Source organism: Eriocheir sinensis, chromosome 22 (assembly GCF_024679095.1).
Source record: "Eriocheir sinensis breed Jianghai 21 chromosome 22, ASM2467909v1, whole genome shotgun sequence".
Taxonomy (NCBI): domain Eukaryota; kingdom Metazoa; phylum Arthropoda; class Malacostraca; order Decapoda; family Varunidae; genus Eriocheir; species Eriocheir sinensis.
Window position 1 is genome coordinate 18,929,984 of NC_066530.1, and position 14,324 is coordinate 18,944,307.

The window sequence follows — 14,324 nt, forward strand, 5'->3', positions numbered from 1 at the left end:
GGACGGACGGTAATGGAGAGAAGAAGTAGAGGGACAGGAGAGAAGGAGGGACAGGGAGAGAGGGACGGACGGCAAGGGAGAGAAGAAGGAGGGACAGTGAGGTAGGGTTAGGATCGGGTATATGCAGGGAGAGAGGGACGAACGGCAAGGGAGAGGAGAAAGGGGGGACAGTGAGGAGGAAAGGTAGAGAGGGAGAGGAGGAGGAGGTAGGGAGGGACATCACACCTGGCCACTAATCAACTCCTCTTTTCTACTTACCTTCCTTTCACGCCCATCACCTGTGTGCCTTTCTGCCTTAGAGTTCACATTTGGCGATTTTCCACGTAGTCATTAGCTGTTTATATATTTCATGGTCTGATATTGTGTGCCTATTTGAGATCCCATTCCCCTTTCTGTAGTGTTGGATTCCTTTTCATAGACTTCATTGCCGCATTCCATTGATTCAGACTTTTCCGCCCTCTCCTTCCTCCCGACACCCTTCCCATACCTCTATTTTACCCTATTCTTATCCTATAGGCCGCCGATATCCTCGTCCTTATCCTTTCCTTATCTTCTAAAGCCATCCTACACTTCCTTATCTATCTTATCCTTGTCCTATATAGCTCCTCCATGCCTCCTTCCTATCCTTACCTTCCACGCTCTTTGTTTCCTATCGTTAACCCTTTCCTAATCCCATTCTTGCTCTCTATAAACTCCACAAATTCTCGCCCCCTTATACCATAGTTCTTCGTCCTCTTTAGCCCATCCTTGCCCCTTTCCTAACCCTGTTCCTCCTTCCTATACAGCCCACGCCTCCTTATCCTGCCCTTATCCTCCCCATCCTTGTCCTCGCCCTCTTCCCCTCCCCATCCTCTCTCTCCCAATAGCCCGCACACACCACCATCCGCTCGCCGAGATGATCCGGGGGCCGCCAACTTGCAAGGGGAAGGAAACCGCCGGCAGGTATTTTGTAGCGATGATCTTGAGGGATTGGTGGTGACTCGTGACTAATCTGCGGATCATCTCGGGTTACTGTCGAGGGACGGAAGTCTGCCACCGCCAGGAAGAACGCCCGCGAGGTTCGGTTTTCCAAGTCACGGTCCGCGGTGTTGCTCATCCGGGTGTCTTGTGGCCGCGGCGAAGGTCCTTGCGTGCTGAACCATGTAGAAGGCGAAGGATGAGGAACTGGACCGCGTAGCTTGTGTTAGTTGCGTGATATAGACAGACAAGGCGAAGAAATGTAAAGAGTTGCTGAAGAGGGACGAGAAATAAGTTTTAATGAACGCATATCAGAAGTAAAGACTCCCGTTCAGGCTGCAGGACTTGTAACCCGCTCCCAGGAAAGTAAAAGTCGTCGTGTGTAAAGAAAGACATCGGGTCGGGTTCCCTTGTGAGGTAGACAGGGCGATAAGGTATAAAGGGTTAGTGAAAAGAGATAAGGAAGAGGTTTTACAATTCCCGTTCAGGCTTCAGGAGTTGTAACTCGCGCCCAGGAAAGGAAAAGTCGCGTGTAAAGGAAGTCTTGGGGTCGGGTTCCCTCCTGGCGGGCACAAAGGTGTGGTGTGGCGGGCTGGGGCGGCCATTGCACCTTGTAGGGTTTCGTTACGAGTCGATCCTCCTCTTATTTCAGCCGATCCGACTTGCGGTTCGCCGATGTCTACAGCGCGAGGCAGCACTCCGACTTCCTAATTGGATTACGAGGTCAACTCAAGATCTTATTTGGCGCTCGAAACCTTCTAAGAGACGCTCCGATCCGTCACGGCGCAGCCAATGAGGCGACGGAACGCGACTTTTCTTCCTCCTCGTCTGAAGGCTGTCACCGATCACTCGAAGAAAATGAAGACTGAGGCAAAATGGAGGAGATTCCGATACCTTGGCAGCGAGGAGACGGACGTGAGGCGCTGCGGGTCCTCCCTCTGCTCCCTTCTTTCGAGTCACGTTAGAATGAACACCAAACCTCAGCGGCGCAAGAAGCCCCACGATGATACTGCCTCTTGTTTGCTCACATCCTAAGCTTTCCGTCGCCTCGTGATGATCCCTTCCCCTCCTCCCCCTCGCCCCTAAGCCCCATACAAGGAGAACCATCGCTGAGGAAAGACCTTGGTGCGCACGTCTCTATATAAGTCTTCATACCACCAAAGGATGAGTGCACACCGTTATATGTCTGCTTTTAAACCCTTATATGAGCGTCTACCTGATAATATACGTATGTTTAGTCTCATATGTCCACCTTCCATCATCGTTCTCTGTCCGTGTGATCGTCTGACAGCCCGTTCTCCTCCCTCTCTATCTTCATACTAACCTTATATGTCTGATTTTCACCTTTATATACGAGTCTATCTAATAATCTAGGTATGTTAACCCTTCTATGTCACCCTTTTAGCTTTGTATTCACTCCCCATCATCGTTCTGTCCCCGTAATCGTCCCTATCCATATATATCTTCGCGCCAACCTTATGTGTCTACTTTTAAACCCTTATATGCGATAACTTACGTGCGTTTACCCTTCTATGTCAACCTGCAACCTTAACTTTCAACCCTAACACTCATCGTTCTCTGTCCTGACCGCCCGTGTGACCGTATGACCGTTGCTCCTCGTCCCTCTCCCTTGCACGCCTCGCCTCGCCCCGCGCCGTCTCGCCCCTCGTTCTCGTCTCCCTATACCGGTTCAAGACAGTTAGTTTCTCCAAGTCCGCGCGGGAGTGTCGGCTCTGTCCATTTGGGAGGGCTCGGAGCGGGGGTCCCAGGATCGTCATAGGCTGATTAATGCCTCAATTATTCATGACTAACTGCCCAATTATCTCATTGCGCCTCCGATGATGGGCACGGCAACGCGGGAGTGGTACGCCCCCCGCCTCATTCGGTGACACAGTGGATGGTGGCAGTTTGATTATGGCCTGACCTCCTCCTTCCTCTCCTCATAATTAATTCTGGCTCACTTGTCTCACTTTCTCGCCTCCAACCTCCTCCTCCTCCTCCTGTTGGTCCCTTCTCCTCCTCATACTTAAACACCTCCCGATGTTTTGTCTCCTGGATTCCTTCTTACTTGTGGGGTTTTTTCCTCTCCTCTCCTCTCTCTCCCCTCTTGTGTTATTCTGCTTCTTCTTCTTTTTCTTCTTCTTCATCGGTATTCTTCTTATTAACCCTCTCGTCCGCCTCCTCCATCTCCTCCTTCGTCTCCTCCCTCCTTCCCTCCTTCTCTCGTCTTGTTTCTTGAATAATCCACACTCACTTTGGTCTCTCCTCTCCTCTCATTTCCTCTACTTCCTCATCATCTTTTTATTAACCCTTCTCTTAATCTCCTCCTCCTCCTCCTTCTTCTTCGTCTCTCCCTTCCTTCGTTCGTCTTGTTCCTTGCATAACCCAACAGCCTCACTTTTGTCATTTCTCTTCTCATTCTCTTCTTCTTTATCTTCTTATTAACTCTCTCTTCCTCTTCCTCCTTCCTTCTCCTTCCTCCTTCTTCTCCTCCTTCGTCTGGTTCCTTACTTCTCTCTCTTCTCATCATTCTTGTTATTATTATCCCTCTCCTCCTCCTCCTCCTTCCTCCTCGTCCCTCTCTTCCTCCGTCTTGTCCCTTCTATAATCCACAGCCTCTCCCTCCCTCCTCCTCCTCTCTCTTTCCTCTCCTACTTCCTTATCATCTTATTAAACCTCTCTTTCTTATCCTCCCTCCTCCCTCCTCGTCCCTCCCTTTCTCCGCCTTGTCCCTTCTATAATCCACAGCCTCTCCCTCCCTCCCTCTCCCCCCCTCGCCCCCATCTTGACATCCTCCTCCCCCCCTTCTCAGCACCTGAAGTAATGTTCGCTCTTATTTGTCTTCCTCAGGGAGAAGCCTTAACTTCCCTGGCCCTGACGAAAGTATGTTAAGTATGTGATCCGCGCTTTTATCCTTGTTGTTACTATGAAATAAATACACCTTCTCTTGCTCCGAGTTTCCCATCTTTTTTGGCTTTGTTTATCTTTTTTTTATTTAGCTTGTATCTGCTGTCTCTTTCGCTCTCCATTATCCATTATGATTGTATCTACCTCACTTGCATCATCGTAGTCATTCAGAATTCATGTCAGTTTTATATAGTTTCCCATTTACTCCTTTAGCCTCGTTTTCCTTCATCTCATCCAGTCACGTCTACTTCACCTCGCCCTTCGCCGCCTCCCACAAGCTCAGTCTTCCTTGCTCACCTCTTTACTACACACACGGCTCATACACACAACAACAGTGCAATACTTGAATATATAATCATGAATACATACATATATTAAGTGACTGCGAAGCATACACATTGAATAGACCCGCACTCCTGTTTGCTCGCCTGCGGAAACTCTTCATACTCTCCCGCGGCCACACCCTCGAAGTCACGTTCTTGTGGCCTCGAGGTCGGCGCGAGGGTATGAAGACTCCCGTTGCGCAGCGCTAGGGGTGCTGTTTACCATTTTCTATGTATGGATCGCGCTAAGGCCCAGCCAGTCATGTGTTTTGTTACCAGGAGAGGCGTTACAATGCGGGTTCTCTTCCTTAACTCCAGCACACTCCAGCACACTGACGCCGATGCACCTGCGCAAGGCGAAGCTTATGTTCTTCTTCGTTCGGTACCCTTCGTCGTCAGTGCTCAAGACCTACTTCCCAGATATCAAGTTTAACAAGAACAACACTGCCCAGCTCGTCAAGTGGTTCTCAAACTTCCGGTGAGTACATGAATGCCTTTTTTGGGGGGGAGGAATTAGGGAACGCAAGTGTCCGCCAGTCAGTCAGTTAAGTCAGTCAGTCACTCAATCAGTCAGTCACTTAGTCGGCTATTCCAAGACAATTTACTGAGCCAGGGGACTTTGGAATCACAAATGTCAGTCAGTTAAGTCAGTCAGTCACTCAATCAGTCAGTCACTTAGTTGGCTATTCCAAGACAATTTACTGAGCCAGGGGACTTTGGAATCACAAATGTCAGTCAGTCAGTAAGTCAGTAAGTCAGTCGGTTAATTAAGTCAGTCAATCCCTCAAGCAGTCAGTCAGTTAGTCGGCTCTTCAAACACCATCTACTAAGCTAGGGGACTTAGGAAGCACAAATCAGTCAGTCAGTCAGCTAAGTCAGTCAGGTATTTAGTAAGTTGGTTAGTCGTTTCATGCAAGACAATATACTGAGCCAGAGAACTCTATAGGAAGCACAAATGTCAGTCAGTTAGTCAGTCAGTTAGTAAGTCAGTCAGTCCATCAGTGGCCCCTTTCAATACAATCTCCTCAGGCAGCATCTCGAGTTCCATAACCTTTAAAGAAGAGAAATCACAAACGCTGACTGATGTACACTTGTCTTGGCCTAATGTATTACCCTATGTATATGTATGTATGCTTGTATGTATGTATGTTTAATCACCCCCTCGTAATCATCACCAGAGTCGTACGATAGTCTTGATTGGATAGTTGAGATGATCCAGGTATTATCATTATCATTACTGCTATGACTATGCAATTGAGCCATATCAGATACCTCAGTCGACATCCAGGCAGGGGTCACACATCCTCGGGCGCTCACTAAGAGACCCTCGGAAGGTTTAGTTACAAGGTTATGAGTCTGTCCAGCGGTCCGCCTCGCCTCAGCTGCAGGGGGACGCGAGATCAGCCTTCAGGGAGACTCAGAAACGATAGACAGGGAAATCAGAGGAGCGGGAGAGTCTCAAACTTACCTGTAATTTCCCGGAGATCACCTGCGTGCGTGCGGTCGAGGCGGGGAGTGTAAAATGAACGCTGACCTGACAATTACCTGCAAGACCTGGAGGAAGGGGATGAAGAGGGGAGCGAGAGAGAGGGGAGAGGGAGTGGGTGAGAGGTGTGAGAAGAAGGGGAGAATAATGATGTGCGAGAGAGAGGGGAGTGAGAGGGGAGGGGAGGGCGCAGATATGAATTAGGTGTGAAAGAGAGAAAGCAGAAGAGGGGAAATGAGGGGAAAGGGAAGGGAAGGAGAGGATTGACTAGGAATTGTTTGGGGTTATAATGTGCGTGTTCTTGTGAGTGTGTGTGTGTGTGTGTGTGTGTGTGTGTGTGTGTGTGTGTGTGTGTGTGTGTGTGTGTGTGTGTGTGTGTGTGCGTGGTTCCCCTCTTCCCTAATGTTTGTCTGCATAGATATTTTGTGTGATAGTTACTTGTAGACTTTATAAACATCCTCCTCCTCTTCCTCCTCCTCCTCCTCCTCCTCCTCCTCCTCTCTTCCCTTCAACTTCTTACGCTCAAAGACGACTTCCTTGAAACTTTAAAGCTTGACCTGACCCTCGATGCATCCCCCCCTCCCCCTTCTCTCTCTCTCTCTCTCTCTCTCTCTCTCTCTCTCTCTCTCTCTCTCTCTCTCTCTCTCTCTCTCTCTCTCTCTCTCTCTCTCTCTCTCTCTCTCTCTCTCTCTCTCTCTCTCTCTCTCTCTCAGGTGATAATGAGGTAAGGTGACGTAGATGAGTGGGTAATGAGTAAGCAGGTGAGAGAGAGAGAGATGAGGAGTAATAATGGAGAGAAGAACAGGCGCAGGCGATGGAAAGGAGCGTAATTAATGCAGTGAGACGAGCCGCGGGTGATATGAATGTTGGATTAAGAAGAAGGGAGGAGGAGGAGGAGGAGGGGTACACGAGCAAGACCTACCGGCTCCTCTCTCTCTTCTCCCCCCCTCTCTCTCTCTCTCTCTCTCTCTCTCTCTCTCTCTCTCTCTCTCTCTCTCTCTCTCTCTCTCTCTCTCTCTCTCTCTCTCTCTCTCTCTCTCTCTCTCTCTCTCTCTCTCTCTCTCTCTCTCTCTCTCTCTCGTTCCGAACACTAAATTCTTATCTTTCTTTTTTTCATCCTATGCCTTAGATTATAAGTATTTTTTCACCCCACACTTAATTTTTCCAACTCCTTATTTGTTTATTTCCCTCCTCGTCTTTGTGGCTCGAAGTGGCATGGAGGAGCAAGTCAAAGAGATATAAAAACACACGAGAAAATAATACCTCCAATGCATCTCCTTTATATACCTTCCCGTTCTCTCTTTTCCCGTCCCTGTTTTCATATGGAGACACCCGGACCACCTCTACCCACCTACCTAGCGCTCCCTCTCTCCTTTCCTTTCCTCTCTCCTCTCTACTCAGCGCTTCACTCCTTCTTTTGTCTCCACTAACCCATTACCTCTGTGATGCGCCCCCCTCCTACGCCCTCCCAACCGTCCTCTCTCAGCCTCTTGTCCCCCACGCATTCTCTCTCTCATTCTCCGGCCCTCTGTCCCTCCCCGCCTCCCTCTCCACCTCTCCTCCTCCTCGCCGGGACCTTTTCTATGCTTACCCCGGCCACCTATGCACTTGCTCTCCTCTTCTCTCTGCCTCCCTCTCTCTCAGAACGTACCTCAAGGGAAGATTAGGTGAGGAGTCTTAGGTGTATAGGTTCGTTGCTGGGTTAGATGGGCGTGGAAGCGAGCGTTTGGTGGGTTTGAGGTGGGTTACACGGGCGTGGTTGTGGCCGTGGGGTCGGAAGGGTTAGTTTTTGGGCTGGGAAGTGGGCGTGTGCGCAGGCTGGGTGGGTTTCAGGGTAAGGAGGCGAGCGGGCTTGAGTTGGCGGTGACTTCAGGCTGGAACCAAACTAATATTGACTCACCACGGGAAGGTAGAGGTAGAAGTAGAGAGAGAGAGAGAGGGGTCTTTCCTTCCTTCCTTCATTTCTTTCCGTGGTATCAAGGTCATCTTTCTCCCAACCTGCTTACCCTTCCTCCTCTCTTCTTCCTCTTCCTCTTCCTCCTCCTCTTTCCCTTCCTCCTCTGCTAGTTCTTTTCATATTCTCCTTTTTTTTATATCGTTTCTTTTTTTCATCTTAATATTCTTCTGGCAACATTCTTTTTTTCCTTTCTCAGATCTTTTTCTTTTCTTTTATTTCCTCAACATTTTTTTATTCTCTGGCCTTCGTCTTTCTTTTATTTTTCACGTCGCTTCTAATTTCCGGTTACTGGGCTGACTTTTCTTGCCGTGTCTTTTTTATTTGTTTCTTCTCCGTTCTATTTCTTTTTCTTCTTCTTCTTCTTCTGTATTTCTTTATTTTTTTACTTTTCTTTTCTTCCGTTCCCAACCCATCATCGTCTCGTCTGGTGTTCATCTTTCTTTCTCTAATGCTGTATTGATATCCCGTTGTTTTGTCTAAGTTCTTTTCCTTTATTATTTTTTGTATGTATTTTTATTTTGTTTAGTCTTTTTTCGCTCCCTTTCCATCGTCTTTTCCTTATTTTCCTTCTGTTGTACCGTATTCTCGTCTTTTCTCATGTTTTCCTCTCCTTTCTCCCTTCCCTCTTTCCTTCGTTTGTCTATCATTTGTTTTTACTTCTTTCCTTTCGTCTACTCAACTCTTCCTTCTATCCTTCCCTTCCTTTTGTCTTTCTCTTTTCTACTGTATTGCTATCCCGTTGCAATGACCGAATCTCCGTGTGATCTGTAGTTACCTTTCTTTCTCTAATACCATATGTGTAATTTCTCGTCTTTATCTTCCTTTATCTTATACTATATTCGTCTTTTCTCATGTCTATCTTTCTTTCTTGTACTGAATTGCTATCCTGTTGTGATGACTGAATCTTCGTGTAGCAACATTAACCAAGTGATCTGTTGCTACCTGTCTTTCTCTTATACCACATTCGTCTATTCTCATGTTTATCTCTTTCTCTCTTATACTGAATTGCTATCCCGTTGCGGCGACTGAATCCTCGTGTACCAACGCTAACCAGGTGATAGTGGCGACGAGACGAGCCTTAGCGAGACCCTTAACGCGGCCAGGTGTTTGGGTTCACAGGTGTGCGTGGCAGATTACAGACACAGGTGGAGGGTACGGCAAGCAGTTCACCTCCTCCCAGATGTCACCGTGTTTACCTGCCTCGTTCACCTTCCCGGAAAACGTTCTGTTCTGCGGCGGATAAATAAGGAAAGAGGGAGAGGGTGAGGAAGGAGGAGGAGAGGAAGGAGGGTGCGTGAGGGAGAAAGTGATAAAGAGTTGTGTGAAAAGCTCTTGTCGTTCACCTCCTCCTCCTCCTCCTCCTCTTCTTCCTCCTCCTCCTCGTCCCGTGCTTACTTGATAAATCATAATCTACCTGAGTGATGGAAACGCATTTTGAGCGATAGATTCTGACTCATTTAACCTCGTGACACACTTGGCTATTGCTTTCATCTTTTCCTTTCGATTTCCTTCCTTACTTTTAATGTCCATGGCTTCGTTTTCACTGTGGTTCCGATCTTACGCCGAAATTTCGTTCGGATTTTAAGTTTTTAGCAGCCAGTGAAGTCTTACGGCTGTGTATAATCTTTAACAAACTTTTAAAGAGCAAGATTTCGATTATGAGTCTACTTTTATCATTTACGGGCTTATATTCACTGTTCTTCAGATCTTATTGTTCATAGTTGGAGTTCGCGACATCCATCAATTCTTTGCTACGTTACGAACAAGATTTCAAAGCCCAGTCCTCGCTTGCGGGTGACTGGGCGTGGCGGGTCCTCCAGGGCGTCCAGACCAGTCCAGCTCACCGTGGTCCTGCAGGTTAGGTTGGCCGCCGTCGTCGAGGCTCGCAGGTCCCGGAAGAGCCTTAATTAAGAAGTGTGTGAGGACGAGCTCTCGAAGGGCCGGGGTGAGCAAACTCAATCTAGGGTGCAGCAAGACATGTCAAGTGGCGCGCGAGCCCTTATCTGCCAGGCCCTCTTATCGCCGCTGATTAAGGCTTAAGGCAGAAAACGCCCACCCCCGGGAGAGAGAGAGAGAGAGAGAGAGGGAGAGGGAGAGGGAGAGGGGAGGGTAGAGGTAGGGAGTTGCGTGTATGAATATCAGTTTGTCTATTTCTTCTCTCTATATAAACGATCTTCCTGTTGTCATATATGTCGATAGCCCCCTCCCCCTCCTTCCTCTCTCTCTCTCTCTCTCTCTCTCTCTCTCTCTCTCTCTCTCTCTCTCTCTCTCGCTCTCGCTCTCGATGGGGGAAAGGAGAAAGCTGACCTCGTTTTAAGCTCAGCGGAACAAGGTCGAATGTCATCAACGCTACTTTTTATGCTCCTTTTGCGGGTTACTTTTCCTTATTTCTCTTTTCTTAACCTACTTTTTGGCCTACTTTTCCTGGTTACTCTTTCTGATGCTTCTTTTCTTCAGCTAGTTATTGGCTTACTTTTTGGGCTCCTTCTGCGGGTTACTTTTTCTTTTAATTCTCTTCTTCCGCTACTTTTTGGGCTACTTTTCCTGGTTACTCTTTCTGATGCTTCTTTTCGTCAGCTATTTATTGGGTGACTTTTTCTTACGCTTCTAATCTTTCGCTACTTTTGGGGCTCTTTCTGCGGGTTACTTTTTCTTGTAATTCTCTTCTTACGCTACTTTTTTGGGCTACTTTTTCTTCTGCGTTCTGCCTCGCTCGTCCCTTCAGAAACCCGCGGCGTCCGGAACCTTTGCTCTCTGACTTTCGGTGTGTCTCTGCCGGCGCTAATTACGTCTGATCGTGTAGGCATGTAGACGGAGGCTGGTAGGCTGGTAGGCCGTCTCTCCGATAGGCTGGAACGCTTTTTTTCTGTTCCCGTTACGCTGGGGGTTTTTTCCTCTCCTTTTTTTCCTCTGGTGGTGTTTATGAATTCGTATGTGGGTAGTTTTTCCTCTTCTTCTTTTTCTTCCTCTTCCTTTTCCTCCTTTTTTTCCGTCTCGTTCTTTCTCTCTTCTTCCTCCTCCTTTTCTTGCTCTTCCTCCTCCTCCTCCTCCTTCTTTTCCTTCTCTTCCACTTCCTCCTTTTTCGTTTCCTTCTACTTCCTCCTCATTTGCTTCCTCCTCCTCCTCCTCCTCCTTTTCCTTCTCCTCCTCCTCCTCCTTCTACTTTTCAAATCCAGGTAGGGAAGTATAATAATTGAAAATAGCATACAATTTACCGTAGACTTTAGCAATAGTTTAAATGTGGAGGTAATTTGTAACATCGCTTCTCCTCCTCCTCCTGGTCCTCCTCCTCCTTTTCCTCTACTTCTCATATGCTCGTGAGGAAGTATAATGACTGAAAATAACATTCACTTTACCAGAGACTTTCGTAATCGCGTATCAGTAACACATAATATCGCTTTCTTTATCAGCGCAAGAGGAAGATAACGTCAAACAGATAGATAATGATGCAGTTAGTAAGCGCCACGGGAAAACATAAACTCCAGGATAATAATATAAAGTTCTGAGCCTTGCATCGCGTAGGAAAAGTTTCGGAACCATTACACTGAAGAACGAAACTCGCCCGTAATTTTCCTCTCCCTAAACCGTCCGGCGTCGTCACTAAAAAGTTTGGATTCCGTCATCTATAGAACCTTTCTGGCGCTTATAGACGACTCGACTTCGAAGGAGAGGAAAAGAGAGAAATGAAGAGAAGATGAGCGGATTGAGAGACACGAGGAGGAGGCGGAGAGAAGTAGGGAGAGAAAGAAAGAGAAGGAGTTAGGATTCCGTCATCTATAGAACCTTTCTGGCGCTTATAGACGACTCGACTTCGACGGAGAGGAAAAGAGAGAAATGAAGAGAAGATGAGCGGATTGAGAGACACGAGGAGGAGGCGGAGAGAAGTAGGGAGAGAAAGAGAGAGGAGGAGGGAGAGAGAGAAAGTCCGGGGTGGCGAGGGGAGTGCATTGGGGGAAGAGAAGGGAAGGAAAGAAAGGGGGAAAGAAAGAACATCGAAGTTAAAAAACGGAGCGGTGACAGGCGCGGCTCGTCGAGAGAGAGAGGAACTGCTTGCGGTGTGGCGTCCGCGTTTAGTATGTAAGTCTATCTTATTACAGAGCTCTTTGATGTGCACCAGCGTGTGGGATATGCAGTAGGAGCGGGGACTAGGCCGAGGGGGGGGATGGAGGGGACCGTTAAGAGCCTGATTAGGGAGAAGAGGAGAGCGGGGAGAAAGAAAGGGAGGGTTGAGAGAAGTAGAACAGGAAAGGGGGGCGCGGCGGGGCGGAGGGGGGCGGCTGTAAAGTAGCGGAGAAAAAAGCGGCGTAGAGAAGATGGAAATTTTGGACGGTGGGGATGGGGCCGACGGAGCTGCTTGGGAGGAAAGGGTTGAAGGAGGAAGGGAGGGAGAGAGAGGAGGAGGGAGGCTATGAGGGAGGGAAGGAGGGATGGGAGGCTGTCTATGCATCTCGTGTGTGTGTGTGTGTGTGTGTGTGTGTGTACGTAGCTGTGTATGTACTTTATGACCATGTATGAGGCTGTGTATGCAGTTTGTGTGTGTGTGTGTGTGTGTGTGTGTGTGTGTGTGTGTGTGTGTGTGTGTGTGTATAAAGCTCTGTATCATCCCATCACACACACACATACACACACACACACACACACACACACACACACACACACACACACACACACACACACACACACACACACACACACACACACAGACACAAGAGCACGTGGCAACCCTGAATGCAGTTGGAAGAAGGTCGGATGCAGTGGAGAGAAGGGAGGGAGGGACCGGATGGAGAGAGGGAGGGGGAGAGCGTCTTGGCCGGCCCTTGAGGCGGAGGCTCCTTCACTCTGGAGGAAGGAGAGTGTACAAAAGACTGGGGGGAGAGTTGTGCTCCTTGGGATTGATTTCTTCTCTCTCTCTCTCTCTCTCTCTCTCTCTCTCTCTCTCTCTCTCTCTCTCTCTCTCTCTCTCTCTCGCTCTCGCTCTCGTTCTCTCTCTCATCCATCGTTCTTTCCAAAGCTTGTAATTTCGTCACTTAAAAAAAATTCGTCCCCCTCGAAAAAAAAAAGTTCCCTGCTCGTGTGTGTGTGTGTGTGTGTGTGTGTGTGTGTGTGTGTGTGTGTGTGTGTGTGTGTGTGTGGAGAGGGGGGGGCGGGCGGGACATGTGTGTGTGTGTGTACGTACCCATCCACCCTGCCCCGTGAGTGCATTCCTCCGCCTACTCACTCTCTTTTTCTCTCTCTCTCGGCCTACCTTCTCCTCCTCCACCTCCTCCTCCTCCTCCTCCTCCTCCTCCTCTTCCACCTGCCTCTCTGGGCCCACTCACCACCACCACCATTGGGTCTAAGTAATGTACCTCGTCATCCGTTCTTGTTTAATCTCTTCCTCTGTTTATTCACGTACCTCCTCCTCCTTCCCTCGGCCGCCCACACCCACCACCCATACCCACACCCCCACCCCGCCCACACCCCCTAGCATCTCATCCATCCACCTGTGACTCCCGCCTTGCTTGTCTCTCGTTCTTACCTTCGCATGCAGGGTTTTTGTGGTCTATGGAAGTTTGTGTGGAGTTGATGCCTCGTTGTTGATGAAATGGATGGGTTGGGAGAGTCAGGTGAGGTGTGGGTGGGTGTGGGGAGGTATTGGGTGGAGATTGAGGGGGATAGGGTGTTGTATGAGAGGGGGAAGCTGGTGGGTGGAGGCTCAGGGGAGATGGGGGTGTTTACGTGGGAAGGGAAGATGTGGAGGGGGTAAGAGGGAAGGGGAGGGAGGAGGGGGTGTCAAGGGGGTTTCGCTGTATAGATGTCACTTGTTTTCTCTTCTTAATCTTTTTGTAACTAGTCTTAAGGGATACGATCTTGTTACGTAATAATGAGACCTCAACTACTACTACTACTACTACTACTACTACTACTGCTACTACTACTACTACTACTGCTACTACTGCACCTGTGATTACCTATTCGAGTGCATTCATAAGTGGGACAGGTAGAAGTATAAATGAAAGACCCGCTGTGCTTACCTGAGAGTATAGATGACGGGGAGCTGATTTTCAGAACCCAATCCTTTTTTTTTATTATTAGTTGAGTGTCACTTGATATCTTGCTCTCCTCCGTTTTCTTTTCTTATCTTTTTCTTATCATTTATTATCGGCCGGTGTTGCAAGGTTTTATTTATGACCTTAATGCGTCAAATGTGGACTTTGTAACGTTAATGAACTTTCGTCTTTTTTTTTCGTATTACAAAATCTGAACGATGCTCTCTCTCTCTCTCTCTCTCTCTCTCTCTCTCTCTCTCTCTCTCTCTCTCTCTCTCTCTCTCTCTTCGTCATCTTCGTCCTGCTAACTGTTCTCTCCTCCTCCTCCTCCTCCTCCTCCCCGCTCTGTGTAACGCCCTGGCCTCATTAGTGCCTGATCCCTTTGTCTTTCCCCTCTTTTTATTTATTCTCTTTCTTCCTCATTATCCCTATCTTCCTCTCCTCTCTGCTCCTCTTTCTTCCCCGTCTTCTCTCTCCCTTGAGGCTCTCTTAAGGGGGGGTTCATTCGCTAAGTTGCCGGAGGTAGTTTTTTATAAGGTTTTTACGCCGGTCACGTCTCAGAGCATCGCGTACTCGTCTTGTAAGCGTTTCCAGCCACCTAGGACGAGATCGAGGCCTCCTGGTGCGGTATTCTTAGGTTTGGAATGCATGGGGGCAGGTGTGGG

The 14,324-nt window shown here is 48.4% G+C and overlaps 1 protein-coding gene across 9 annotated transcripts in view; it reads left to right on the forward strand.

The window, feature by feature from the left end:
- The window catches only part of LOC127002195 (homeobox protein prospero-like), a 233,811-nt gene that overhangs the window by 211,764 nt on the left and 7,723 nt on the right, over nt 1–14,324 (forward strand). For 3 of the 9 annotated variants that reach the window (XM_050867885.1, XM_050867886.1, XM_050867888.1), the window contains 2 exons: nt 3,808–3,849; nt 4,506–4,665. In XM_050867885.1, the coding sequence (XP_050723842.1) occupies nt 3,808–3,849; nt 4,506–4,665 (202 nt within the window). Of the gene's footprint in view, nt 1–516; nt 943–3,807; nt 3,850–4,505; nt 4,666–14,324 lie in introns of those variants that run through there. The other 6 variants (XM_050867887.1, XM_050867889.1, XM_050867892.1 and 3 more) reach the window with 4 other exon arrangements.